Source organism: Nycticebus coucang, chromosome 11, assembly GCF_027406575.1.
Source record: "Nycticebus coucang isolate mNycCou1 chromosome 11, mNycCou1.pri, whole genome shotgun sequence".
Taxonomy (NCBI): domain Eukaryota; kingdom Metazoa; phylum Chordata; class Mammalia; order Primates; family Lorisidae; genus Nycticebus; species Nycticebus coucang.
In genome coordinates, this window is record NC_069790.1 from 99,986,200 (window position 1) to 100,014,190 (window position 27,991).

At 56.9% G+C, this 27,991-nt stretch overlaps 1 protein-coding gene across 2 annotated transcripts; it reads left to right on the forward strand.

The window, feature by feature from the left end:
• Positions 1-9: 9 nt before the first annotated feature.
• Positions 10-27,975, forward strand: FLNC (filamin C). 2 transcript variants are annotated; one of them, XM_053608588.1, is made up of 48 exons: positions 10-614; positions 4,674-4,922; positions 6,441-6,538; positions 6,677-6,827; positions 6,913-7,031; positions 7,231-7,308; positions 7,505-7,667; positions 7,839-8,039; positions 9,356-9,493; positions 9,809-9,935; positions 10,081-10,217; positions 10,442-10,635; positions 10,729-10,842; positions 11,461-11,604; positions 11,803-11,926; positions 12,017-12,177; positions 12,436-12,526; positions 12,615-12,784; positions 12,974-13,091; positions 13,184-13,446; positions 13,817-14,414; positions 15,039-15,212; positions 15,321-15,483; positions 15,758-15,918; positions 16,550-16,717; positions 16,796-16,919; positions 17,444-17,600; positions 17,675-17,864; positions 17,950-17,973; positions 18,083-18,330; positions 18,748-18,846; positions 19,154-19,253; positions 19,561-19,701; positions 19,994-20,122; positions 20,211-20,384; positions 20,988-21,149; positions 21,232-21,435; positions 21,894-22,046; positions 22,140-22,262; positions 22,391-22,633; positions 22,838-23,107; positions 23,202-23,339; positions 23,622-23,737; positions 24,883-25,015; positions 25,115-25,291; positions 25,457-25,675; positions 26,738-26,947; positions 27,087-27,975. In XM_053608588.1, the coding sequence occupies exons 1-48, from the start codon at positions 260-262 to the stop codon at positions 27,272-27,274; spliced, it is 8,181 nt and encodes a 2,726-aa protein (XP_053464563.1). In that variant the 5' UTR covers positions 10-259; the 3' UTR covers positions 27,275-27,975. The 2 variants fall into 2 exon arrangements, with proteins under 2 accessions (XP_053464563.1, XP_053464564.1); XM_053608589.1 differs by lacking the exon at positions 18,748-18,846.
• The last annotated feature ends 16 nt before the right edge of the window (positions 27,976-27,991 follow it).

Below are 27,991 nucleotides of genomic sequence, written 5' to 3' on the forward strand. Positions count from 1 at the left end.
GGGCTTCTTAAACCCCCCACCCCAGCCCGGCCCTCACTTCCCGAGCACTGCTCCGCCCCCGGAGGGAGAGAGAGCGAGACCGCGGCTGAGGAACCGAGGAGGCCCGCCAAGCCCCGCCGAGCCCCGCCAGCCAGGGCGCGAGAGAAGTTGGACAGGAGCGCAGCGCAGCGCTGCGAGTCCCGCGGTCGCTCCCCGACAGCGCCCGACAGCGCCCAGCCCGAGCCGCCCCGCCGCTCAGCCCCCATCCCAGCCCGCCAGCATGATGAACAACAGCGGCTACTCGGACCCCGCCGGCTTCGGCCTGGCAGACGAGGCGGACGAGATGCCGTCCACAGAGAAGGACCTAGCGGAGGACGCGCCGTGGAAGAAGATCCAGCAGAACACATTCACGCGCTGGTGCAACGAGCACCTCAAGTGCGTGGGCAAGCGCCTGACCGACCTGCAGCGCGACCTCAGCGACGGGCTGCGCCTCATCGCTCTCCTGGAGGTGCTCAGCCAGAAGCGCATGTACCGCAAGTTCCACCCGCGCCCCAACTTCCGCCAGATGAAGCTGGAGAACGTGTCCGTGGCCCTCGAGTTCCTGGAGCGCGAGCACATCAAGCTCGTGTCCATCGGTCAGTGCGAGGGCGCGGGAAGGGTGTCACCCGGGGCAGGGACACAGGTGGGGGGGTGTGTGGGCACTGGGAGCAGAGCCCTGGCCAGTCTGTCCCACCCGCTGACCTAGGCCACAGGGGTGCTGTCTCATTGATCTCTCGGGACAATGAGCACCTCCTGGGGACTGGGGAAATCCAGACCTGATGTTGTCCAAGCCCTCCCACCACAGCCTCTCTGCGCATACTATCACCCACCCACCTCCACTCTCTGCCCTTTTCCTTCCATTGGGCAACCCCACGCTATGCTTGAGGGGACAGGGCCAGTGTCAGTGAGGGATTCCTGGGGACCTCTCCCCACAAAAAAGCAAATGCCTCCCCAGGCCAGGGACTGGCTGAACCCAGATCCCAACCAGCGGGAATCCACCCAGGATCCACCAGCTCAGAGGCTGGAGGCAGAGGGAGACCTGGTGGCGGACAGCTCTGCCGGCATGTGCTCAGCAGCTGGGTCCAGGCCTGGCCAGGGCAGGCGGGGCCCAGCCTCAGAAACCTAAAAAGGCACTCAACTAGCACTGGGAACTTTAACCCCTGCTTGTCCTCCCACTTTAGCCTGCAGCTAGGGGGCTCCTGCGTATCTAGGCCCTGCCCCTGCCTACCCCTGAGCCTGGGATTGGCTGTAGCTAACGTTCTGGGGCCAGGAGGGAGGGGAAGGCCTGTGCAAGGGAGGAAGTCATTGAGTGTAACCAGATTTGGAAGGTGTATAGTGCTGGGTGGGGGTGGGGAGGTGCTCTGGGCCTGGGAGCAGGGAAGGGGAAGGTGGGCTCTGAGTGGCCCTGGGCTGCCCCTCTCCTATAGACCTTCAGTCCTCTCTCTTAAGGGCCCTGCTGAGATTTACAGGAAGGGGCCCTTTGGCTGGTGCATCCCAGGATCTCAGGAGGGGAGTTTTACATGGGGCCAGGTAGGCCCCACAGAGGGTGTCCCAGAGACCTCTCCAGAGGGGGCTTCTTAAACCCCCAACCCCAGCCCAGCCCGCACTGGGATGTCTGTCTGGCCCCACTTTCCCGCAGGGCCACCTCTAGGCCTCCTGAATTAGCAGCTGAGGTCAGTTGGGGCCCTTTGCCCTGTCCAGTTCCCTCCCTAGGACTTACCCCTCCTGCCCTGGCACTGCCACCCCACCAGCCTGCCCTGGAAATAGCCCTGCCTCCATGACACAGCAGATGCCTCTGAGCTTTCCAGAAGGACGAGCCTGAGGGCAGGTGGTGGGGGAGGGCACCCTGGTGTGTAGTGAGGTGGAGGGCTACTGAGGAGGTGGCGTGGGGACTCAGGAGGTCAGCCTGGGTTGGGCCTCCTCCCCCCGCACACACTGGGGGGGATTTGGAAGGCAGGGCTGACTGTCCCAGGTGGAGTCCAGAGAGAGCCCAGACCTTGGCTTTCCGTTTCCTCTGCTGCAGCCCCTCTCCAGGCCTCATCCTTCCTAAGCACACCTCTCCCCTCCCCCACGGAGGGGCCCACTTGGCTCAGCTGGAGGGGCCCTCTCAGAGCAGAGGGGAAGAAGAGCTGGTTTGGAGAGGGATGAGCCCTGATTCCTGCTGAGAGGAAGGGGAGCTGGTCCCCCCTCTGGCCTAGTGGCTCTAGCACTGATGAGATAAGCTGGCAGCAATTCAGCTGCTGGGTCCATCACTGAGGCTGGAGAGGAGGGGGCATCCTGTCTCCCACTAGCTCCCCCCACCCCAGTTAGTGGTGGGAAGGTACTGTCCAGGAGATCACTCCCTGGGCATTGTCTCAGGACTAGGATTGAGCATCTGGACACCTGGGTTGGGTGGGGAGAAAGACTCCTCACTTTCTTTTCAGAAGGAAGTTAGGGTCTGGGTGGGAGCTGGGAGCTAAGAAGTCCACCTGAAGTATGGGTCTTCACCTGGGTTGAAGGAACTGTGTGCCCTGCTTACCCTCACCACCCTCTCCAGGCCCCCACTGTCCCCTCGGCCCCTCTGAACAAAGGGGCCTATGAGGCAGCCCTGTCCCGCAGCTGTTACCCAGTTGCTATTCCTTCTCCTGGAGCCAACATCAAGGGAGGGGCTGGAGTGGGCAGCAGCTGTCCCAGCACCTCCCTACGCCCAGCCTCTCTCCTCCTCCCCTGCTCTTGAGCCCTTGGTGGCCTCAGGGACTTGCTGTCTAGCTCCTCCCACACCGTTGGGGGTATCCCCTGGCAGGCTAAAGAGCACAACCTCTTCTGCCTGGCCTCTGAGGGGGAAAAGGGAGAGGAGGGTCATTGCTCCCAGAGTGGGACCTGGGCCCCATTGCCCCCCTCCTGCCCTAAGCCTGGACCACTTGCTGTTTGGCCCAGGGCCAGTTGCTGGGGAGAAGCAGCTCTTTCCAGCAAACATGAATGACCAACCTTTCCCCGCAACCCCCAGCCTGAAGGCCTCCTCCCAGGGGTCTGGCTCTAGTTTTCAAGAAGCACTTCTGAGTGTATGAGCACTGAGGCTTTGGGCTGTGAGAAGCCTGAGGCAGTGAGGCATCCGGCTGTGTGAAAGTGTTGTGGGCCTCTGTGTTTGAGAGAAAGCACAGGGAGGCAGGGAGTGAGTGTGTCATGGAATCCGAAAGCTGCCAAACCATTGTGCTGCAGTGGAGCCAGGGGAAAGGGGTGGGCTGGGAGCTGCTGGGGAAGGAAGGATGAATCAGTGACAGGGTGGGGGTAACAGGGAGCCAGAGCCTCAGCCAGAGGGACCAGAAGATTGAGGTTCCCTCCCTGAGCAGGAGGGAGGGAGATGGCTGGGGTCCCCAAGATCTGAGAAAGTAGGGGTAGGAAAAGCTGTATAGGGGGAGGCTCCAGCCCCACCCTCTCTCTCTTGGCAACCTTAGTAAACAAGACTCTTCTGCCCCTTCCCAACCTCCTAAAAGCAGTGTTCAGGGAAGCTGATGAATCTCAGGCCTGCATTACCCTTTACAAATAAATTGGATTCCAAGATCTAACTCCACACTAGGTCATTATGAGCTCCTGATATTTCCCTCTAATTGTTAAAGGGAACTAGACCCCCAAAATCTCAGGGAACCAATTCTGGTCCAAAGTGATCCTCAGAGTAGGTGATCGGTAGAGTTTGTCTCAGTTCCTGAGACTTGAGTCCACATGGCTGATCTGTCCCGTGGCTCCTGTGAAATCTCATCAGCCCCAGCATTTGCAACATGACTTTGAGCTTAATGGAGCATGTACTAGACTCCCCGCCCCCCCCCCAGAAACCCTTGGTTCCAAAAACCCTTTGTGGCATTCGGGATAGAATATGGGTGGAACCCTGTTGGTCCTTTACCTCTCCAACTTCATTTTCTAAAATATTCATTCAACCCATGTTTATTGAAATCTTATTAAGTTCAAGTCTCTCTATGTAGAAAGATAAAACCCAGTATCTAGAATGAAAGAAACCACACACCCCTAAAAAAGTATAATGTATGATTCCATTTATATAAAACTCTAGAAAAAACAAACTAATCCATTATGACAGAGAGCAGCTCAATTGTTGCCTGGGAAGGGGGGACAGGAACAGGAGGGAGGGCTTACAAAGTAGTGTACACAAGAACATTTTGGAGAGTGAGGAATGATTTTATTATTCTTGATTTGTGGTGATATTCATATTGCCAAAGCTTCTCAAACTGTACTCTGATATGTGGAGTTAGGAGTATGTCGAGTATAGCTTAATAAAACTATTAACACACTCAGAACAAAATAGTGTCTGCCCCCCAGAGGCTTATGGTCCAGGAGAGCCAGGCAAATATGGGATAACTGCATGGATGGAATACAGACTCAAGTGCCATAGTGGAGGTGATAGTATCTGCCTCAACAACATAAGAGAGAAGCAGCCTCCTTAAAGGCAGGGACCCATAAAGGACTTGGGGTCTTGCTCCGGCCTTGCAGGAAGGAGAGAATGTGGTGGGCAGAGAAGGGATGGGCTGCAGGAGTCAGTGACCTGTGCCCCGGGCTCCAGCAGGTGCCTCAGGAGCAGGGCAGGTAAGGGAGGGCACTCAGGGGGCAAAGGGGTCTGCGCAGCAGAGGGTAGAACCTCTGAACCAACTGTTCCTTCCACTGTGCAGACAGCAAAGCCATCGTAGATGGGAACCTGAAGCTGATCCTGGGCCTCATCTGGACGCTGATCCTACACTACTCCATCTCCATGCCCATGTGGGAGGATGAGGACGATGAGGATGCCCGCAAACAAACGCCCAAGCAGCGTCTGCTCGGCTGGATCCAGAACAAGGTGCCCCAGCTGCCTATCACCAACTTCAATCGTGACTGGCAGGACGGCAAAGCTCTGGGAGCCCTGGTGGATAACTGTGCCCCAGGTGAGTGGGCCAGTGGGCACATCATGGAGCCTTTCTCCCAGGACAGCAGGGACAGGCTGGAGGTACTTGTGGTTATGCAGATAAACACGTCAAGGTCACCTGCAGGGTGTGCCCATCTTCCAGCCAAGAATTTCTGCTGGAGTCAGCCCCTCTTGAGGGTGTGCTGGATTTTACAGACAAGGGCCAGTGACACACAGCTCATCTGTGGCAGTGGTATACCTAGAGCCCAGGGCCTGGACTCCCTGCTTCATGAGCTTTCTGCTTTGGGACATGGCGCTATTCCCACTGAGCTGAGTGAGGAGCACCGTGGTAGGACTTGTAGCAAAAAGGCCACGAGTTAGACCCAGAGAAGGCTCTTTATGAGACCCTGGGACAGATTTGAGGACCTAAGGCCAAGGGTGGTATAGGCTGAGGCCAGTGTGGCATTGCTTGATGGCAGGTGACCCAGCCTTGCCCCTTCTTGATGTGGGCCCTGACCTAGTCAGGTGCGACAGCTCGGGGCCCATGAGAAAACTGAGGACCTCCAGCTAGAGCCCTACCCCTAGGCTAGAGTTCCACCTAGAGCTACCCATGGATAGCTTCCTTTCAGACTCTCTTCTCCTGAGAAGACAGGTCTTCTAGCCTAGGGTCAGCCCTGCCTCCAGGGAGCCACAGCCCATTGGGAGAATCCTTCACTATCCTGGGGTCAGCCTGGGAGCAGGGGGTGGGAGGCGGGGGCACGACTGCCTGGGAAGCATTCCCAGCTGCTGAGCCATTGCCCACAGCTGATGTGGCTGCCAGCAGTGAGCTCAGCTGTTCCAGCCAGTCATGGATTCCAGCCTATGAGCCACCCCCTCCCCGCAAATGCACGTGGTCCTCCTCCTCCAGCTCTGGCCTGGACCAAGCACCCCCTCAACCTGCACCCCTTCACAGGAGTGATTTGGGGCTCCTCTGCAATCTTCCTGAAAGGAGGGGTGGGCTGCTGATGGCTTTGAAGGAGAATTCCCAATAGGCCCTTCAATGCCTCAGTTTCCCCAGTGGGCATTTAGGAAGGGAGAGGGAGTTTTGTGCTCTGAGGCTGGTGTGGGATGTGCTTAGAGATTTAGGACTGCTGGGAAGCTGTGAGGAGACCTTCTAGAGGGTGGGTCCAAGAAAATTGTGGGACAGGGACTCTGATCTCTTCTACCACCCCTGAGGCTACCAGAATGAGGCAAGACAGGTCTGAAAGGGGGGTCCTCTTGGGAGTTGGTGTTCAGGATTTCTGCTGGAGCCTGGGCAGGCAGGAGGCTGCTGGCAGAGCTGGTGCCAGGCTGCGTCAGCTGGGGCAGAAAGGCCCCATTGTTGGTGGCAGGCAGGGCTGCCATGCCTCTAAATGGTGATGGGCATCCCTGCCGATGGGGCCAGTGGGAATCTGGCTGGTAAGGGGCCTATAGCTGAAAGGGGAGTGAAGCCACAGCCTACCAGGGTGTTGCATGAACAAATGCTCTGCATTCTGGCTGTTCGGTTCCCCCTCACTGTCCTCTCCTACCATCTCTCCAGGTCTCTGTCCAGACTGGGAAGCCTGGGACCCTAACCAGCCTGTGGAGAATGCCCGGGAGGCCATGCAGCAGGCCGATGACTGGCTTGGGGTACCCCAGGTACATGCTGAGATGGGGTGGGTGGGCACTGAGGCAGGGGCAGAGGTGGGGCTGCAAGGACACCTGGCAGCATGCAGGTGAGAACAGGAGCCTTCTGGGGAACAGGAGCACTGGATAACATTGTTCTTTCTGTGACAGGTGATTGCCCCCGAGGAGATTGTGGACCCCAATGTGGATGAGCATTCTGTCATGACCTACCTGTCCCAGTTCCCCAAAGCCAAGCTCAAACCTGGTGCTCCTGTTCGCTCCAAGCAGCTGAATCCCAAGAAAGCCATTGCCTATGGGCCAGGTATGTGTCCCCCTGGAGGCCCTGCCTGGGCAGCTGGCATGTGCGGGATCTCCTGAGTAACCTGGGCTCTGTTCCTGCCCCTTAGGCATCGAGCCCCAGGGCAACACCGTGCTGCAGCCTGCCCATTTCACCGTGCAGACAGTGGATGCCGGTGTGGGCGAGGTTCTGGTCTACATTGAGGATCCTGAGGGCCACACAGAGGAGGTACGAGAGGCTGCTAGGGACAAAGGGATTTTCTTGAGATTGGAACCAGAGTGCATGGGGCCAACAATAGGAATGGCCTGAACATGGCTGCCAGAGAAACTCTGTGTAGTGGAGTCTGGGGAAGGTGTCACCATAGAGGACTGTGGGGTCAGGAGGAGCTGCAGCCACCAGGGATTCCAATCTTTTCCCTTCTCAACAGGCCAAGGTGGTTCCCAACAATGACAAGAACCGTACCTATGCTGTCTCCTACATTCCCAAGGTCGCTGGGCTACACAAGGTACCTCCCTGCAGAGCCCCTGCCTTCCTGCTATGCATAACCTCAGTTCTGGCTGAGAGGACCCCTCTCTCAGCCCGCACCTCAACCCTGCATGGTATACCAACCGACCACCTCTCACCTCCTTGGTTCTACTGTGCCCTTCCACCCCCTCAGAACTGCTTGCCCCTAGAAGCTAACCTTTGACCTCTGACTCTAGGTGACTGTGCTCTTTGCGGGCCAGAATATCGAACGCAGCCCCTTCCAGGTGAATGTGGGCATGGCCCTGGGGGATGCCAACAAGGTGTCAGCCCGTGGCCCTGGCCTGGAACCTGTGGGGAATGTGGCAAACAAACCTACCTACTTTGACATCTACACTGCGGGTAAGGATGGGCCCCAGCGTGTGTCAGGTGGGCAGCCTCTGACTATGAGTGGATGTAGTTGGCGGGGGCTGGGGCAGAGGTTCCACCCAGAAGGGGGAGGTCTCAGGATGAGGGAGCCTTGAGTAAGTGTGTGTGTCCAGAGTGGGCACTGATGGACTTGGCCTGTGACAGGGGCTGGCACTGGTGATGTTGCTGTGGTGATCGTGGACCCACAGGGCCGGCGGGACACAGTGGAGGTGGCCCTGGAGGACAAGGGTGATAGCACATTCCGCTGCACATACAGACCTGTGATGGAGGGGCCACACACAGTGCATGTGGCCTTTGCTGGTGCCCCCATCACCCGTAGTCCCTTCCCTGTCCACGTGGCGGAAGGTAAGAGCCCTTCACAGAGCCCCACAATAGTCCCCAAAACCAGGGTGCAGAGAGAATTGCCCCCAAATTCTGGGTCTGAGGATTGATGGGAAATGAAGCCTTAACTCTACTGGGAGATGCAGCTGGCTAATACTGCAGTGGGCAAAAGGAACAGTGGCAGTGGGGGAGGACTTTGGAGAGAGCTCCTGCTTATCACTCCCACTAACACCCCTAAGGTGGCCGGAACCCATAACAGAAGGATCAGGAGGCCACAGTGAAGGGTACCAAAACAGGTGCCACCTGGAGAGGGTTGAAAGGAAGTGCCAGGACCTTCCGGTGGGAGCATATATGGCGAGCCCCCTCAGTCCTTGCCCCCGGGGGTAACTCCCCTCCTTGTTCTGACCTACACTCAATGCTGTCATCCACCAGCAACTCCACATTAGTGTTCTCCAATGGAGGTGGAGTCAGGCATTGCCATAGCTGACTGGCCTCTCCTGCACTGGGTGACATGGCCCAGGCCATGTGAAATTGCCCCTATTCTGTGGCATTCTGTTGCAAGCCCCATGTTCCATGCCATTGTCTGTGTACGGTGGCAAATCTAATTTCTTTGCCACTTGCCTAATGGTTTCTGTGATAAAATGTGGCTTCTGTGCCATCACCTGGGTTCCATGGCATGCCCTGGGTGGTGCCATCACCTGTGTTCATGGTAGTCCTAGTTTATGTGTCATTGACTGTTTTGGGGCACCCTGTGGGTTCCATGTCATTTTATGGGTTCCATGGCAGGCTGAGATTCTCATTCTTTTGCCTGTGTTCCATGGCAAGGTCAGGGCTCATCACTGGCCATGTTCTGTGACAGGCTAATTTCCATGCATTGCTGTTCAATGGCAGGCTTCATGTTATATGGTATAGCTATTGCTCCATGGCATTGCTGAATGTTTTGTGGCATGACTTAGATCCTATGGTTGCTCTGATGGCTCTGAGAAGGCCCAGATGGCTCTAAGTAGATGACCTTGGGAGTAGCTAAAGGGCTCTCTCTGAGCCCCTTCTCAGCCAAGTTGTGCCATGTGCCCCAGTGGCGCTGGCTCTGAGAGCCCCAACAAGAAGGGTTTCTTGTAACCTGCCTGATCCAGAGCCTGTAGTCAGCTCTCCATCCAGCATGGCGCCCAGTAGCCCCATTGTGTTGGGGGCACAAGGGTCTCAGAGAAAGGCTGGAGGCTGTGGTCTTAATACCTTGAGAGTGTAGGACTGAGCAGCAATGTTGGAGATGAGTGGTGAGGGGCTGGTGCTCTGTCCAGGCCCCCTTAACATCCCCAACCTCTTTTGTCCTTTTCTCCCAGCCTGTAACCCCAATGCCTGCCGTGCCTCTGGGAGAGGCCTGCAGCCCAAGGGTGTCCGTGTAAAAGAGGTGGCTGACTTCAAGGTGTTCACTAAGGGTGCTGGCAGTGGGGAGCTCAAGGTTACAGTCAAGGGACCAAGTGAGTATGAGTGCCCATTAAGGAAGTAAGGGTAGCAGGGAGGAAATGCGGCTGGTGGTTCTGACCAGAGGCACTGTGGATCCTAGATACACTGTCTTGTCTCTGCTCTGCCTCAGTTTCTCAATCATTAAGCTGAGAATGATTTTCTCAGCCCTTAGTGCTACCCTGAGCTGTTATGCACAGGGAAGACCCAGCACTGCCCCCTAATAGCACTGTCCTCAGGCTGGACCTGGGTCCCAGGGCTCCTTGAGGGGATTGAGGAGATGGGCTTACAGAATGTTGATTCACCACCTTCCCCCGCCCCCATCTCCTCAGAGGGCACAGAAGAGCCAGTGAAGGTGCGAGAGGCTGGTGATGGTGTGTTTGAGTGCGAGTACTACCCCGTGGTACCTGGGAAGTATGTAGTGACCATCACATGGGGCGGCTATGCCATCCCTCGCAGGTAAGCACCACATGTCCCCCCACACCTTCCTGTCTAGGCTATCATGGAAAGGGAGGGGGACTTCATGGGAACTGGAAGGAAGAGGCGAGGGGGTGTCTCTTCAGGGGAACTTCCTGGCATGGACACCAGCTCCCTCTCTGTCCAGCCCCTTTGAAGTCCAGGTGAGCCCAGAGGCAGGAGTGCAGAAGGTGCGGGCCTGGGGACCCGGTTTGGAGACTGGCCAGGTGGGCAAGTCAGCTGACTTCGTGGTGGAAGCCATTGGCACAGAGGTGGGGACACTAGGTGAGTGCTGGGTGGCCAAAGGTGGGAATGCTGTGGGGGGGAGAGATATGGTGAAAGGACAGGAGTGACTGGAGAGGGTGTAGGCATGCTGGGGAGTGTCAGCATGATGATGGATCAGGAAGGTGGCAAAAAGGAGATAACTGGGAGGGGTCATGAGGAGGATGAGGACCTGCCTGAAGTGTCCAAGCTGCCTCTTGTGGCCCTGACCCTCCCACTTTGTGTAGGCTTCTCCATTGAGGGGCCCTCGCAGGCCAAGATTGAGTGTGATGACAAGGGGGACGGCTCCTGTGATGTGAGGTACTGGCCCACGGAGCCCGGGGAGTATGCTGTGCATGTCATCTGTGACGATGAGGACATCCGTGACTCACCGTTCATTGCCCACATCCAGCCAGCCCCACCTGACTGCTTCCCAGACAGGGTATGGTCCCAGCTCCTGCATGCCAGGCCAGGTATGGGGTGCACTGGCCTCCTCCCATAACAAACCCCACCTGCCACTCTTGTCCCTACACAGGTGAAGGCCTTTGGGCCTGGCCTAGAGCCCACTGGCTGCATTGTGGACAAACCTGCTGAATTCACTATTGATGCCCGTGCAGCTGGCAAGGGAGACCTGAAGCTCTATGCCCAGGTGAGACATGGCTCACTCTCTCACCGCCTAAGGCAGGGATCCTGGGAGGATAAAGCCAGGCTGAAGACAGGAGCCTCCAGGAAGGAAGTTGCAGCATTACAGATGTTAGGCAGGACTGATTCTCATGGCCTCATATGTGCCATGGAAATTTTAAATTTTGTATTTTCTTACTGATAATAATCTTAAAAATGTATTTTACCCCAAACTCCTTTTTATATTGATAATTTGCAATTGAAAGATGATTTCATTCTCTAAGACTGATTTTCCAAGTCAGTTTCTCAAGCTGGCGTCCATTGACCACTAGAGGTTAATGACCATGTTCTTGAGGGTCCAAGAAGATGATTCTTCCTTAAAAGACTCATCATTCAACTTTATGAACATTGATTTAACCCAGCTTCTCCCTGACCAAAGCCTTTCAGAGATGAAACCTAGTCTGGGAGAGTAGGCCACACAGGTGGAAGCTGGCCACCAGAGCATGTGGCACGTATGGCCCAATTTAAGTGGTGGGGGTAGGTGTGGGTCGGTGATGGGAGGGGGTGGTGCCGAGTCAGACTGAGGCCAGCAGAGGTTGCTCTGAAGAGGACACAGCTGGGAACTTTAATTGGTTGATGCCCACAGGACGCAGATGGCTGTCCCATCGACATCAAGGTGATCCCCAATGGAGACGGCACCTTCCGCTGTTCCTATGTACCCACCAAGCCCATTAAGCACACCATCATCATCTCCTGGGGAGGCGTCAATGTGCCCAAGAGCCCCTTCCGGGTGCGTCTTCCAAGCTTGCCCTGTGCCTACTGCCAGGGGTCCCAGAGGGAAGGCAGGCCCCACACGGAAGATGTTGGTTGTCCCTGATCCCATGCCACCCCTCCCTGCCTGAAGTCCAACTGAGGCTGGGGCAGGTAGTGCTGGGAGGGGGTGGAGCCCTGAGGCAGGGCCCAAGCTGAGTATCATCCTTCCCTGTAGGTGAACGTGGGTGAGGGCAGTCACCCCGAGAGGGTGAAGGTATATGGCCCCGGCGTGGAGAAGACTGGCCTCAAGGCCAACGAGCCCACCTACTTCACAGTGGACTGCAGCGAGGCAGGGCAAGGTGGGCAGCCACTGGAGGAGCAGGGGCAGGGCCCCAGGTTGGGGTGGGGTGTTGAGCCCTCACTCATGGCCCAGTATCTCCCTCCCTCAGGTGATGTGAGCATTGGCATCAAGTGTGCCCCTGGCGTGGTAGGCCCTGCGGAGGCTGACATTGACTTTGACATCATCAAGAATGACAACGACACCTTCACGGTCAAGTACACCCCTCCAGGGGCTGGCCGCTACACCATCATGGTGCTTTTTGCCAACCAGGTATCCCAGCCTCTTGGCTTTTAGTAGTCATGGCAACCTGCCCCTCCCAGGTCTAAGCAGGCAGCTGGAGGTACAATTCCACAGACACAGATGGAGCACTTTCTGTGTGTGGGTAGAGTGCCTCAGAGGAAGCAGAGGGAGCTCTCTCCGAGGCTGCCCTTGTCCGCAGCCGGTCCCCTGGGGGCATCCTGACCTAGCACCTAGCCCACAACATGAGTGTGGTCCTGGAGAGCTCTGATTGAGCCTTTCCATGTCTAGGAGATCCCTGCCAGCCCCTTCCACATCAAGGTGGATCCATCCCATGATGCCAGCAAGGTCAAGGCTGAGGGCCCTGGGTTAAACCGCACAGGTGGGTGTCTGGGCAGGGGCCAGGGCTGGACTCAAGTGGGGGCTTGGTGGCTGGCAGGCCATCACCGCTGTCTCTGGGGGTTCCCTAGGTGTGGAGGTTGGGAAGCCCACTCACTTCACGGTGCTGACCAAGGGAGCTGGCAAAGCCAAGCTGGACGTGCAGTTTGCAGGGGCAGCAAAGGGAGAGGCTGTGCGGGACTTTGAAATCATAGACAACCATGACTACTCCTACACTGTCAAGTATACCGCCGTCCAGCAGGTGTGCTCTTCCCCCCTCATACCTACCTTTTTTTCCATCCCAAAGGACCAATTCTGGGTCCTTGGCCCCATCCCTGCCTCCATCCTCTCTCTTGCTGTGGATTTCTGAGCTTCAGAGTCCATGTTAGCCACACAGATGTTGTCTGGCTGTGTCTTACACCTAGTTCTGGCCTTTTGTTGTACCCAATAGGGCAACATGGCAGTGGCAGTGACCTATGGTGGGGACCCTGTCCCCAAGAGCCCCTTTGTGGTGAATGTGGCACCCCCGCTGGACCTCAGCAAAGTCAAAGTTCAAGGCCTCAACAGTAGTAAGTGGGGCAAGTGCCACGGTGGGAGTGCGGGGTATTAGGGTGGGGTAGGTCAGAGTTTCAGCTCATAGTGTCACTTGCCCTCCACACAGAGGTGGCTGTGGGGCAGGAACAAGCATTCTCTGTGAACACACGAGGAGCTGGTGGTCAGGGCCACCTGGACGTGCGGATGACCTCACCCTCTCGACGACCCATCCCCTGCAAGCTGGAGCCTGGGGGTGGAGCTGAAGCCCAGGCTGTGCGCTACATGCCCCCTGAGGAGGGGCCCTACAAAGTGGACATCACCTATGACGGTCACCCAGTGCCTGGCAGCCCCTTTGCTGTGGAGGGTGTCTTGCCCCCTGACCCCACCAAGGTGAGGAGATAGGTGCTGTGGGAGCTGGGAGTCAGAGGCTTATGGGGAAGATGGATGAATTGTAGGGGCAGAGGCCAGAGGGACTTATGTGCCTGGGGTGGTCAAGGACCCAGAGCCAAGGCCAGCCCTACCACAAGACCTGCCTTGGACACAGCTTGGTATTAAGAGCCTGCCCCTGGAATCAGACCTGAGCATGAATCCCAGGCCCCACTGGGACAGATTACTTAATCTTTTTGCCTCAACGCCCTCACCTAGAATTGTTGCAAGTACTCAGTCCACAGCAGCAGCTACAGGTGAAGGTGCTTAGCTGGGTGGGGAGGCTTGGGAGAGGCTGGGTGCAGGAAACCCACACACCTGCTCCTCCCCCTAGGTCTGTGCTTATGGCCCTGGTCTGAAGGGTGGACTGGTAGGCACCCCTGCACCATTCTCCATTGACACCAAGGGGGCTGGCACAGGTGGCCTGGGGCTAACTGTGGAGGGCCCCTGCGAGGCCAAGATTGAGTGCCAGGACAATGGGGATGGCTCATGTGCTGTCAGCTACCTGCCCACGGAGCCGGGCGAGTACACCATCAACATCCTGTTTGCCGAAGCCCACATCCCCGGCTCCCCCTTCAAGGCCACCATCCGGCCTGTGTTCGATCCAAGCAAAGTACGGGCCAGTGGGCCAGGCCTGGAGCGTGGCAAGGCTGGTGAGGCAGCCACCTTCACTGTGGACTGCTCAGAGGCGGGTGATGCTGAGCTGACCATTGAAATCCTGTCGGATGCCGGTGTCAAGGCCGAGGTGCTGATCCACAACAATGCCGACGGCACCTACCACATCACCTACAGCCCTGCCTTTCCTGGCACCTATACCATTACCATCAAGTATGGTGGACACCCTGTGCCCAAATTCCCCACCCGCGTCCATGTGCAGCCTGCTGTAGATACCAGTGGTATCAAGGTCTCAGGGCCTGGTGTGGAGCCGCATGGTGAGTGGACAGAGATCCAGGAGGGGTCCAGTTGTGGGTGAGGGAAGCAGAGCTGAAGGCTGGAGGACCAACCAGGGGTAAAGGATGGGCCCTCGGGGTAAAGAGTCTTTATGAACCCAGACACCCCAGAGAAGGTACCAAGGGGAAGAGCTGGCTCAGAGACTGGCCTTTCTCTCATGGCAAAATCACATCTGCTCTTGGGCATTTTTCTGGAGAGACCCTTTCTCTCATCAGTTCCAGGGGGCCCTGATCCAAAAAGGCTAAGAATCTTGCTTTGAAGGGTGCAAAAGGAAAGCTTTGGGGTCGAGGGTGACAAGAGTCAGGAGATAGTAAATGTAAATGGGCCATCTGCTGGGGCAGAGCAGAGGACACAAGACCCCCCCAGCCCTGAGGGGCCCACAGCCCAAAGGGTGACTGATAATGTGAAGGGAGCTAAATGGGAGCAAAATGAGGCTATGTGAGTGGCCTAGAGCTTGCAGGGGAGCAGGGAGGGGGCCCCAGGATAGCAAAGAGGGAGCTGGACTCTGCCTGGAGGACAGCCTGGGAGTTGGGAGGGGAAGGAAGGGAGTGCCCGTGTGGAAGTTGCCCTCAGCCCATGCTGAGCATGCCCCTCCTGGAATCCAGGTGTTCTGCGGGAGGTGACCACTGAGTTCACTGTGGACGCAAGATCCCTAACAGCCACAGGTGGCAACCACGTGACGGCTCGTGTGCTCAACCCCTCGGGTGCCAAGACGGACACCTATGTGACAGACAATGGGGATGGCACCTACCGAGTGCAGTACACCGCCTACGAAGAGGGTAAGGGGCCTGGCTGAGGGTCATGGCCAGGATCTGATCACAGCTTCTTGGGTGGGCAGGGGAGGTAGGCACCACAACCTCCAACTGACTCCTGTGGCCGGCTTCCAGGCATGCACTTGGTGGAGGTGCTGTATGACGAAGTCGCTGTGCCTAGGAGCCCTTTCCGAGTGGGTGTGACTGAGGGCTGTGACCCCACCCGCGTGCGGGCCTTTGGACCTGGCCTAGAGAGTGGCTTGGTCAACAAGTCCAACCGTTTCACTGTGGAGACCAGGTATCCTCCCCTGTCCTAACCTTGACCTGAGGCTGTGGCCACCCTGCTCCCAGCCAACTTGTCCTCCCTATTTGTCCTTCTGTCTTCGCCTCAGCCCCCCATACTCTTTTGGGGTGATCCAGGAACGCATTGCCCCCATGGTCCCAGCTCAGCCCTTGCAGCTCATCCCTCCTTAGCTGGCCCTGTCCTCCTTTACCTCCCTGTCCCTGTGTTCAGCTGCCCCTCTGACCTTGCTAACTGGTCCTAGCAGAGCTGATGGGGTGTCATCTTGCAGGGGAGCTGGCACAGGCGGCCTAGGCCTAGCCATTGAGGGCCCCTCAGAAGCCAAGATGTCCTGTAAGGATAACAAGGACGGCAGCTGCACAGTGGAATACATCCCCTTCACCCCTGGAGACTATGACGTCAACATCACCTTTGGGGGACGGCCCATCCCGGGTGTGCAGGGAGGGTGGGGGGAGCAGGGAGGGTAAGGGAGGATGGCAAGACTCAGGGTCCCTCAGAGGGGGATTGTGAGGACAACCCTGATTGTGAAGACCCCCTAGAAAAGGTTGAGTCAGGAGCCCAGAAGCAGGGAGGATATGGAGGAGGTGGGTGGCCAATGCTCATGGTGTGGTGTGCCAGTGTCACTCACATTGTCTGCAGAGAACTCCCCTGCCTTCCTGCGGGCCTTGATGCTTGGACAGGATGTGCCTTCAAATATGGCATGACTTGAACCTGCTGTGATCAGAAATTTTTTTCCCTTACTAATTTCATATTTTTTAAATTGTATCAGCCGCACATCAGGAATATATTTTACTTTTTAAAAAATAGTTCATTTTTTAACAGCTTATTAGTTAGGGAGGCCTTCAGGCCTGTGGTCCAAACAAGTGAGGTTTGCCCGGTGTCATTCTGCCATCAAGTTCATTTATTCTTGTTTATGTTTCTTAGCAAGTTTCCAAGCATTTTCACATGTGGCTCTAGCCTCCCTGTAGGCATTTCAAAGAAAGGGACAGCTTCCTCCTCTGTGGTGTCTCAGGATTAGGGAGACCCTCTGGGGCAGGGGGGTAGACTGATGTCCTCCTTGCAGGGAGCCCATTCCGGGTGCCCGTGAAGGATGTGGTGGACCCTGGAAAGGTGAAGTGCTCAGGGCCAGGGCTGGGAGCTGGTGTCAGGGCCCGTGTACCCCAGACCTTCACAGTGGACTGCAGTCAAGCTGGCCGGGCCCCCCTGCAAGTGGCTGTGCTGGGCCCCACAGGTATAGAATGTCTGGGGCAGGGTGGAGGGGGGCAGGCAGAGTGCCAGGGACTCTGCTGACCCTGCTCCCCCCGACTAGGTGTGGCTGAGCCAGTGGAGGTGCGGGACAATGGGGGAGGCACCCACACTGTCCACTATACCCCAGCCACTGATGGGCCCTACACAGTCGCTGTCAAGTACGCTGACCAGGAGGTGCCACGCAGGTGAGGACCTACCTTGGGTTCCCTTGCTGTGGCTGAGCTCTAAGGTGCTCCTACTAGAGTAGCACCTGCAGGGCCACTGCTGGGCCCAGGAGAGAGTCCCCCTTACCTGTCTGGCCTTGATCCTTCCTGCTGCCCCATGCTGCTCTTCTCAAGGGCTCTTTGCCCTGGAGGCCTCACAGCCCCAGGGGCTTTTATAACAAAATCACACCTTAGGAAAAGTACAGGAGGCTTGGGCAAGGGCATTTTCCTGGACCCTGAGGGTAAATATAAACAAGAATAAATGTGATTAAACAAACCACAGCACCGCTCTGGGGAATGGAAAAGTGTTCAGTCTCTGTCAGGGGCTCACAGCAGGGGGAGTGGTCCTCCCCTGAGACTCAGGATGTGACACACCCTCCAGGAGTGTCCCTGCCCCACAGAGTCACTCTTCCTGTCCACATCTGGGGAGGACTCCAGGCCCAGAATGAGATGGACCCCCCCCACCTCGACCCCCGGCCAACTATCTACCCCTTCTGTCCCTCAAGCCCTTTCAAGATCAAGGTGCTTCCAGCCCATGATGCCAGCAAGGTGCGGGCCAGTGGCCCTGGCCTCAACGCCTCTGGCATCCCTGCCAGCCTGCCCGTGGAGTTCACCATCGATGCACGGGATGCTGGAGAAGGGCTGCTCACTGTCCAGATCCTGGTGAGTCCCTGCACAGCCCACCCCCCAGGTCAGGCTCTGGGCACAGCAGGTCTTGACCTCTGCTTCTCCCCCAGGACCCTGAGGGTAAGCCCAAAAAGGCCAACATTCGAGACAACGGGGACGGCACATACACTGTGTCCTACTTGCCAGACATGAGTGGCCGGTACACCATCACCATCAAGTATGGCGGGGATGAGATCCCTTACTCACCTTTCCGCATTCATGCCCTGCCCACTGGGGATGCCAGCAAATGCCTTGTCACAGGTGGGTACCCTGCTACCCTTGCCCTGCCACCCCCTCACCCCCTGTCCTGAGCACAGCCCAGATTCACACTCTTCTCTCTTTCCAGTGTCCATTGGAGGCCATGGCCTGGGTGAGTGCCCTTCCTCTTTTGCTATGTGTTGGGGCGGTGAGGACAGCTGGGAGTGAGAGGGCTAGGACCAGCCTCCACAGCCCCCTGAGCTGGTTATTCTACATGGCAGGTGCCTGTCTGGGCCCCCGCATCCAGATCGGACAGGAGACAGTGATCACTGTAGATGCCAAGGCAGCCGGCGAGGGGAAGGTGACCTGCACGGTGTCCACACCGGACGGGGCAGAGCTCGACGTGGATGTGGTTGAGAACCATGATGGTACCTTTGACATTTATTACACAGCACCTGAGCCGGGCAAGTACGTCATCACCATCCGCTTTGGAGGCGAGCATATCCCCAACAGCCCCTTCCATGTGCTGGTAAGTTCCAAGGCCATGGCAGGACTAGATGGTTGAGGGAGGTGGAACCCCCCCCCCAACTTTAGCAGCAGCAGGGATCCCAGAAGCTGTCCTTTAGGAATCCCAAACCTATTAGCCTGAGGCCACAGTGCTCTATAGTCGAGCCTTTGTTTTCCTATAGCCTCCCCAAGTAGGAGCTGAGCATGGTCGCACCTCCAGCTTGGTGGCATCAGCTCTGTAGAGGAATTGGCTTGTCCCTCAGGCCTACTGTCCCTGGCTCCATCTCCCCAGCGGTACTCCCACAGAAGGATGAAGCCCTTCAAGGGGTCAGGCACCTGAGATGTACACACGGGATTTCAGGTCACCAGGCCATTCTGAGTCAGCTCCCAGTCCCGTGAGCCTGCCACACCATGTGTCCCCCATGCCTTGCCTCCCCAGGCGTGTGACCCCCTACCCCCTGTGGAGGAGCCATCTGAAGTGCCGCAGCTACGCCAGCCCTACGCCCTTCCCCGGCCTGGCATCTGCCCCACACACTGGGTACTGCCACCTCCACTGGGCAGACCTTGCCCTCCTTCTCCACTCCTCCCTTCATTTCTTCCTTCTACTTCTCTTCAGCCAGGCTGGGGCATGGTTTGGGGCCTCTTGGGGAGCAGGCTGGAGCCAGGTTGGGCAGGATAACTCCAGCTGGGCACAGCACACCTTCTCTTGCAGCTGGTGTACCTCTCCTGCCAATCTGGTTTCACCATTAAATATCTTGTTCTTCTCTCACTCTCTCTTGGTCGTGGCTCAGGCCAAGTTCCCAAGCCTTCCCCAGCCAATAACTATTCCTTCTCACCTGCCACAGGCCACAGAGGAGCCAGTGGTCCCCGTGGAGCCAATGGAGTCCATGCTGAGGCCCTTCAACTTGGTCATCCCTTTCGCTGTGCAGAAAGGGGAGCTCACAGGTACTTTCTTGGGGTCCCAGGCACAGGGGCTCAGAGGGCAGAGATCCCATCAAGGCCCATTAGAGAAGAAAACTGGGGCTCAGAGAGAGGAAGTGAGGTACCCATGGTCACACAGCAAGTTAGGCAGAGCTGGAAATCAGGCTGAAGCCACCTATCTCCCAGTTCAGGGTTCCTGCTGTTGCTCCAGGTTGTCTCCTGTGCCTGGCCTCTGGGGTGGCAGCAGAACCACACAGGAGCGGGCCTGGTGCAGCAGGAAGGTTGTCGTAGGAGAAACTGGGCCCTCCCCCCAACTGTGTCTGTCCTTCAGGGGAGGTGCGGATGCCCTCTGGAAAGACTGCAAGGCCCAACATTACAGACAACAAGGATGGCACCATCACGGTGAGGTATGCGCCCACTGAGAAAGGCCTGCACCAGATGGGGATCAAGTACGACGGCAACCACATCCCTGGTGAGCTGGGGGCAGGGCTGGGCTTGGGCTGCAGTGAGAGGAGCCAAAAGGTTTCCAGTGTGCCTGCCTACTTTCAATAAATGTTTATTGAACATCTGCTGTGTGCAGACACCATGGGGGGCCCTGGGGAGGCTTTTGTCTGATGGGGGACAGATTTCTTTCCATGAGCCAGGTCCCCACAGTAGAGATGTAGGGCTCAGCAGGGAGGCTCCTAGAAGGTGCTGGAGACAAAAGTGAGCTCAGGCAACCCCTGTCCCTCTGCTGACCTGGCCCCCCTCTCTGTCTACCCCAGGGAGCCCCCTGCAGTTCTATGTGGATGCCATCAACAGCCGCCATGTCAGTGCCTACGGGCCAGGCCTGAGCCATGGCATGGTCAACAAGCCAGCCACCTTCACCATTGTCACCAAGGATGCTGGGGAAGGTGAGGATTACTGGGGGCTGGAGTAGGATCTAACCAGGTGCAGGGGCAAGGGCAGGACTTCTGATCTCAGCCCCACCTCCACTTATAGGGGGTCTGTCACTGGCCGTGGAGGGCCCATCCAAGGCGGAAATCACCTGCAAGGACAACAAGGATGGCACCTGCACTGTGTCCTACCTGCCCACAGCACCGGGAGACTACAGCATCATCGTGCGCTTTGATGACAAGCATATCCCAGGGAGCCCCTTCACAGCCAAGATCACAGGTGAGGTGGCCATGCGGGCACATGCAGGCTACGAGAGACACGCACACCCGGCGTATGACGATGTGTAAGCCCAGCCTATTCATTAAGGCAGAGCCCCCACGAGGTGAAGGAGGCCATTGGATAAATATAAGGAATGTGTACCCTCCACAGTACCTAAGAAACATCTAATCTCCAACCCCACCCAGTGCTTCAGAGGACATTATCTCATTTAGTCTTTGAAGTGACTCTTGGGAAGTTAGGGTATTAATAATCCTTTTCATAGATGAGGAAACCTGTCCCACTGAGCATAAACAACATAGCCAGGAAGGGTCTTTGTCATCCAGTCTAGTGTTTGTTTCCACCATATGCCTCAGGATTAAAATACACAAAGATTCCTTTAGGAACTTAGCCCATGAGGACTGAGGCAGCACAGTGAGTTGGGGCACAGGCCTGTAGTCATCTCCGACAGTTGTCATGTGAATGCAGACTGTGCTTGTCTGGGGCTCAGGCCTCTGTGTACCTGGAGGTGGTCCCCAGTCTCCGCTGAGTCCCACATGGTCTACTCAGGAGTTTTCCAGACCTTCCTGATGTCTCAATGGCCTGACCCCCCAACTCCCTCTCTAGGAGATGACTCCATGAGGACCTCACAGCTGAATGTGGGCACCTCTACGGATGTGTCACTGAAGATCACTGAGAGTGATCTAAGCCAGCTGACTGCCAGCATCCGCGCCCCCTCGGGCAATGAGGAGCCCTGCCTGCTGAAGCGCCTCCCCAACCGTCACATTGGTAAGCATGAGGCATTTCAAGCCTGTTGGGGGTGGGGGCTCTCGGAGGGATGCTCTGCCTGCCTGATGACCCCTCTCCACAGGGATCTCCTTCACCCCCAAGGAGGTTGGAGAGCACGTGGTGAGCGTGCGGAAGAGTGGCAAGCATGTCACAAACAGCCCCTTCAAGATTCTGGTGGGGCCATCTGAGATCGGGGATGCTAGCAAGGTGCGGGTCTGGGGCAAGGGCCTGTCCGAGGGGCAAACGTTCCAGGTGGCAGAATTCATCGTGGACACTCGTAATGCAGGTACTTCTTGCCCCAGAGACCTCCACTCACTGACTCATCTAGTGGGCACTTGAACTCCTTTCCTACTCAGCTCCCCCTTGGCCATATCCTCCTCCCTGAACTTTCTGGCCCCATCTTTGTTGGGATTCATGTTCTGATGCCCATTTGGGGGAAAATGAATACTCCCCAGTATTCATTTCTTTCACTTTTAAGGAAATGAGTTTCTTTCACTTTTAAGGAAATGAGTTTCTGTCTTTCCTTGCTCACTGGAATCCAGGAGGCCTCCCTCAGGGAACGTTTCAGACAGCCTGTCCTGTAGTCCTCCAGGATGGTGTCTGCCCCACACTGAGGCATTTTTGTTTGTGGTTACCATACACATCAGAGGCCCATTCTTGGCAGAGCCTGCAGTTTGGGGAGGAGAGAACAGAGTGGCTTGGGTGGCATAGGACTGAGGGAGATGTGTCCCTCACTCCCCCCAGGTTATGGGGGTTTGGGGCTGAGTATTGAAGGCCCTAGCAAGGTGGACATCAACTGTGAGGACATGGAGGATGGCACATGCAAAGTCACCTACTGCCCCACTGAGCCTGGCACCTACATCATCAACATCAAGTTTGCTGACAAGCACGTACCTGGTAAGGCTCTGAGCTGAGGCCTGGGTGGGGGAGGCCAGGAGGTGGGGAGCTTGGCGGCCCAAGACTCCTGCCCGCCACTTTCTGCCCCTACAGGAAGCCCCTTCACCGTGAAGGTTACTGGTGAGGGCCGCATGAAGGAAAGCATCACCCGGCGGAGACAGGCTCCCTCTATCGCCACCATCGGCAGCACCTGTGACCTCAACCTTAAGATCCCAGGTGAGTGGGGGAAGAGCTGGGGCGGGGCAGGGGGAGAGCTGCCCTGGGCCCAGCCTGCTTCTGGGGTCTCTGTCCTGCTTGCTTGCTCCTCACCTCCCTCCGCTCACCCTGCTTCCTTGGTCACGCAGGGAACTGGTTCCAGATGGTGTCTGCCCAGGAGCGCCTGACGCGCACCTTCACACGCAGCAGTCACACATACACCCGTACCGAGCGCACAGAGATCAGCAAGACTCGGGGTGGGGAGACCAAGCGGGAGGTGCGGGTGGAGGAGTCCACCCAGGTTGGCGGGGACCCCTTTCCCGCTGTCTTCGGGGACTTTCTGGGCCGGGAACGCCTGGGCTCCTTCGGCAGCATCACCCGGCAGCAGGAGGGTAAGCGGAAACAGAAGGGCAAAATCCCAGGTCTTCTCAGGGAGGCAGGGGGGGAGGACACAGTTGGCCAGACCTCAATCCTGCCAGACTTGCCGTGGATGGCCAGGGCAGGTCTGAGCAGAGGAGGGGGTTTTACTTAGGAGGGAAGGAAGGTCTGGGATCCACAAAAGTACCAATGTCACCCTGACATTCCCAACCCCACAGGTGAAGCCAGCTCTCAGGACATGACCGCACAGGTGACCAGCCCATCAGGCAAGATGGAAGCCGCAGAAATTGTGGAGGGAGAGGATAGTGCATACAGTGTACGCTTTGTGCCCCAGGAGATGGGGCCTCACACAGTCACTGTCAAGTACCGTGGCCAACATGTGCCAGGAAGCCCCTTTCAATTCACTGTGGGGCCTCTGGGCGAAGGTGGTGCCCACAAGGTACGGGCTGGAGGCACGGGGCTGGAGCGCGGAGTGGCAGGCGTGCCAGGTGAGGAGTAGGTGTCCGGGAGGGGAGATGGGTCAGGGAAGCCTGCGTGAGGAGCGCTGGTATGAAGAGCTCCCGTCTACTTACCTGTCTGCAGCTGAGTTCAGCATCTGGACCCGAGAAGCAGGTGCTGGGGGCCTGTCCATCGCTGTGGAGGGTCCCAGCAAGGCAGAGATTGCATTTGAGGACCGCAAAGATGGCTCCTGTGGTGTCTCCTATGTTGTCCAGGAACCAGGTAAGAAGTGTCCAGCTGGGGGGACCTGGGCCTGCCTGCTCATCCAAACTGGGCTCTTGCTAACCGGCCAGGCAAAAGGACCCTAGGGCTCCAGGACTCCCTTCCTCAGGGAACCTGCCCCTCCTCTGCTCCATCTCCATCCCACATACCCCTAAGAATGTGTATCTGTCTCCAGAGCTGAGCCCTGACCAGGGAGTCTCACCAGGAACAAGGCTGGGTGGGGTGATTCCATCCCTAGCGATCCCCATCCCAGGGGCTATGCTTATTGGCCTCCCTCCCCAGGTGACTACGAGGTCTCCATCAAGTTCAATGATGAGCACATCCCAGACAGCCCCTTTGTGGTGCCTGTGGCCTCCCTCTCAGATGATGCTCGCCGTCTCACAGTCACCAGCCTCCAGGTGTGTGTGCCCGGGGAGGGTCCCTCTGTCACCTGAGAGATTGGCAAGAGTCCAGGACCATAGCCTTGTGGGGCCAAAGACTTAGCAGTGACCTTGGAAGGGCCAGTCAGCAGAAGTTCCCCCTCCCTACTATCTGTGCTGCACAAGGCAGGGCCCTTGGGGAAAGTGGACTCTGTCCCTGAGGGCTTGCCCTTACACTCAGGCACTCCATGGCTTGTTTCCACCTTTTACAGTTTTGGCCCTGTCCTTACTGCCACCTGCCATTTCTTGTTCTACCTCTTTCTGAAAGTTCTAACTAACAGTAGATGCCAAAATAACGAGGCTGAGAGTATAAAATCAATACAAAACAGGAGTAAGCTGCTGTGCAGAGAGGACCAGAGGGCTTGTCTGTAAGTGAATGCACACAGTTCAGACTGGAGTTGTCCCCTTTAGGCTCTGGAGCCTACCTTCCTCTCTCCCGTTCCTCATTTCCAGAGAGATGGTGTCTTCCTTTCATTCTCACAGGAAACATGGCTCTCAGGAAATCTCATGATACTTGCAAACTAGGGGGTAAATGTTCAGGGGGACACACAGTAAAGGAGCCTGCTGTGGAAGGGGCACAGAGCTAGCCTTGTCCCAGACCCTTTACCCAACCTTTCCAGCTGCTCCAAAGAATGGTCCCATAGTCCCTGGAGAGCAGGTGTGGATCTCCTCCTCCACTCCAAGACCAGGGTCCCCACACCAGGCTCACCTTCCCCTCCCCCAGAGCCCTCATTCTGGTCCTCCACATTGGCCCATCTCCTTCCAGAAGTCCTCCCAGGCCAGCCCCCCTTCCCCCCAATGCTCCTTCCCATGTGGGAGCACCGAGGCTTACACAGCCCTTTCAGGCACTGGCCCTCCCCTATCAGCCTGCTTTACACAGGGCTGATCCTTCCTTCCTCAGCCAGGACAGGAGGCAACATCTCTCATTACGCACATACCCAGCATAGCACGTGGACACAGAGAGTCTCAGATCAGCTTCTGGTTCCTCTCTGCCCAGGCTGTGCTGAGGATAGGACAGTGGGAGTCTTTGGGCTGGGCTTACTGTGAGAGCAGCATGGTGCCCCACAAAGACCACTGCAGACTCGGCCCTCCCAGGAGTCTGAGCATCTCCGTGGCCTTTGCAGGAGACAGGGCTCAAGGTGAACCAGCCAGCGTCTTTTGCGGTGCAGCTGAATGGGGCACGGGGTGTGATCGATGCCAGGGTGCACACGCCCTCAGGAGCTGTGGAGGAGTGCTATGTCTCTGAGCTGGACAGTGGTGAGCTGGCCCTGCCTGCCAACCCCCTCTGGCTATGCCAGGACCTTCTGAAAGGGGAGGGGAATGATGGAGGCTTACCCCCCAACCATCTTCCCACAGACAAGCATACTATCCGCTTCATCCCCCACGAGAATGGTGTCCACTCCATCGATGTTAAGTTCAACGGTGCCCACATCCCTGGAAGTCCCTTCAAGATCCGTGTTGGGGAGCAGAGCCAGGCTGGGGACCCAGGCTTGGTGTCAGCCTATGGTCCTGGGCTTGAGGGAGGCACTACAGGTGAGTGCCCCTGGGACTGGGGAGCAGGGGGCGATTCAGCCACTAGTCCAAGAATTGCCTTGCTGCAGAGTCCTGGCTGAGGCTACCTGGGGGAGCCAGGGGCCCAGCCTTGCTCTGGGCCACTTGCCCTTGCTGCCTATAGCTTTGCTACCTCTGCTCCCCCAGGCGTGTCATCAGAGTTCATTGTGAACACCCTGAATGCTGGCTCAGGGGCCTTGTCTGTCACCATTGACGGGCCCTCCAAAGTGCAGCTGGACTGTCGGGAGTGTCCTGAGGGCCATGTGGTCACTTATACTCCCATGGCCCCTGGCAACTACCTCATTGCCATCAAGTATGGTGGCCCCCAGCACATCGTGGGCAGCCCCTTCAAGGCCAAGGTCACAGGTAAGTGCCAGATAGGGAGAGGTCTGCTCAACCTGAAGCCTGGCCCAACGTGAATGACTCTAGTGGTGACTCCTATCTGGCTCATAGTCTGTCCCCAAACATCCTGGTCAAGTTGCAAGGAAAAGAGCAGGCTTGGCCTTCTGCATACCCATCCCTCTGGAGTCCTGCATGAACATTTTATTTTTATTTTTAATTTTTTGAGATAGAGTCTCACTCTGTCACCCTGGGTAGGGTGCCATGGTGTCATAGCTCACAGCAACCTGAAACACCAGGGCTTAAGTGATCCTCCTGCCTCAGCCTCCCAAGTAGCTAGGACTACAGGTGCCTACCATGATGCCTGGCTAGTTTTTTCTATTTTAGTAGAGATGGGGTCTCACTCTTGCTCAGGCTGGTCTTCCCACCAGCCTCAGCCTCCCAGAGTGCTGGGATTACAGGCATGAGCCACCATGCTCAGCCATGTATTATAGTTTTAAAAATCCAGTCTTTCTACTCAGAAGGCTGAGTCAGGAGGATCACTTGATTCTAGGAGTTTGAGGTTGCTGTTAGCTAGGATGACGCCGTGGCACTCTAGCCTGGTGCAATACAGCAAGACTCTGTCTCAAAAAAATATAAACAATCAAGTCCTTCCTCTGCAGCCTGGTTCCCCACTAGAGTCAGCTCATCCTGCAAGGGCTCCCAAGCTTTAGCTACACTTCTCTCCCTCTTGGCCCCCCACAGTTCTCACTTCCAAGAATAAATATTCCTCAGAATACATGCTTAGCAAGCTTCCCTTCTTGAGGCTGAGGGAAGGAAGAGTTGGATGTGCGTTCCTTCCAAGCAAGACCCTTACCTTGTGAGTTAGCTGAGCTCCCAAAGCCTGTAAGGGTGAGGGACCGAATCCTCAGGCTTTAAGACCTGAGGCCAAGCAGGGACTGGAGCTGGCAGCTGGGCCTGGCTGCAAATGGGCTGTGCTCCCAGGATGCAGTGAGTGCTCAGGTAAAGAGTCCAGCAGGATGGCCCACTGCAGGGGAAGGGCAGGAAGCCCATCTGACCTGGCTCATGGCTACTCCATCTGCCCCTCAGGTCCCCGGCTGTCTGGAGGCCATAGCCTTCATGAAACATCCACGGTTTTGGTGGAGACTGTGACCAAGTCATCCTCAAGCCGGGGCTCCAGCTACAGTTCCATCCCTAAGTTCTCCTCAGATGCTAGCAAGGTGGTGACACGGGGCCCTGGACTGTCCCAGGCCTTTGTGGGCCAGAAGAACTCCTTCACCGTGGACTGCAGCAAAGCAGGCAGGCTGGAGGGGAGGGGAGAGCACTGAACAAGGGTGGGCTTGTCTGCAGGGATGCGGTGGGTGGGAGCAAGAAGCCATTGGGGAGCAGGGTGTGGGCTGGCTCTGGAGTGACCGAGTCCCTCTGCCTCCCTGTCCAGGCACCAACATGATGATGGTGGGTGTGCACGGACCCAAGACCCCATGTGAGGAGGTATACGTGAAGCACATGGGGAACCGGGTGTACAACGTCACCTACACAGTCAAGGAGAAAGGGGACTACATCCTCATTGTCAAGTGGGGTGATGAAAGTGTCCCTGGAAGCCCCTTCAAAGTCAATGTGCCCTGAATCCCAGAAGTGCCTCCCCCAGCCTCAGCCCCCACCTCTGGCCAAACTCACACACACTCACAGACACGCAAATGTGCCACACCCAGATGCACACGCACTGAATCAGACACTATAAACACTTGCCTTGGGGGTGACATGAATGGCACAGACTCCCCTCCCCACATGCCCTCAGGGGTTGGAGGGCCTTGTCTGTCTCAGGGCAATATCCTTCTCCAAGAATGTGACATGAGGGCAGATTAGGCAGCTCAGGGGCTGGGGGCCTGGAGGCCAGGGAAGCCCTGAGTTTTCAAATGGGCCTGAGGCCAGCGGGAAAGCATTGTGTTGGGGTATCTGTGAGAGAGAGGTCTCCCTCAAACTGTACTGCTGGCCATCCATCTACCCCTGAGGACTTCATCTGGCCCCAGAGTGTTAAAGACTTTTAAAGGAAAGCACAATCTGAGAAGAAAACAGACCCTGAGCATTCGGCAGTGGAGTGGCCTGTGGACTGGCCTGAGCATTGGATACTCCGCCCAAGCCAGGCTTTCTGGGGGACTAATTTCTCTCATTTTTTTTTTTACAATTGCACAGCTCTGCCCCATGAGGGCCCTTTTTTACACATTGCAAGGCCCAGCTTTCGGGGGGAACTTTTGCACATGTCATGTGGCTCAGCTGAGAGCTGCTTAGGTGGAAAACTCCAAATAAAGTATGGCCTGTCGCAGAGACTTGGCTGTCTCTTGT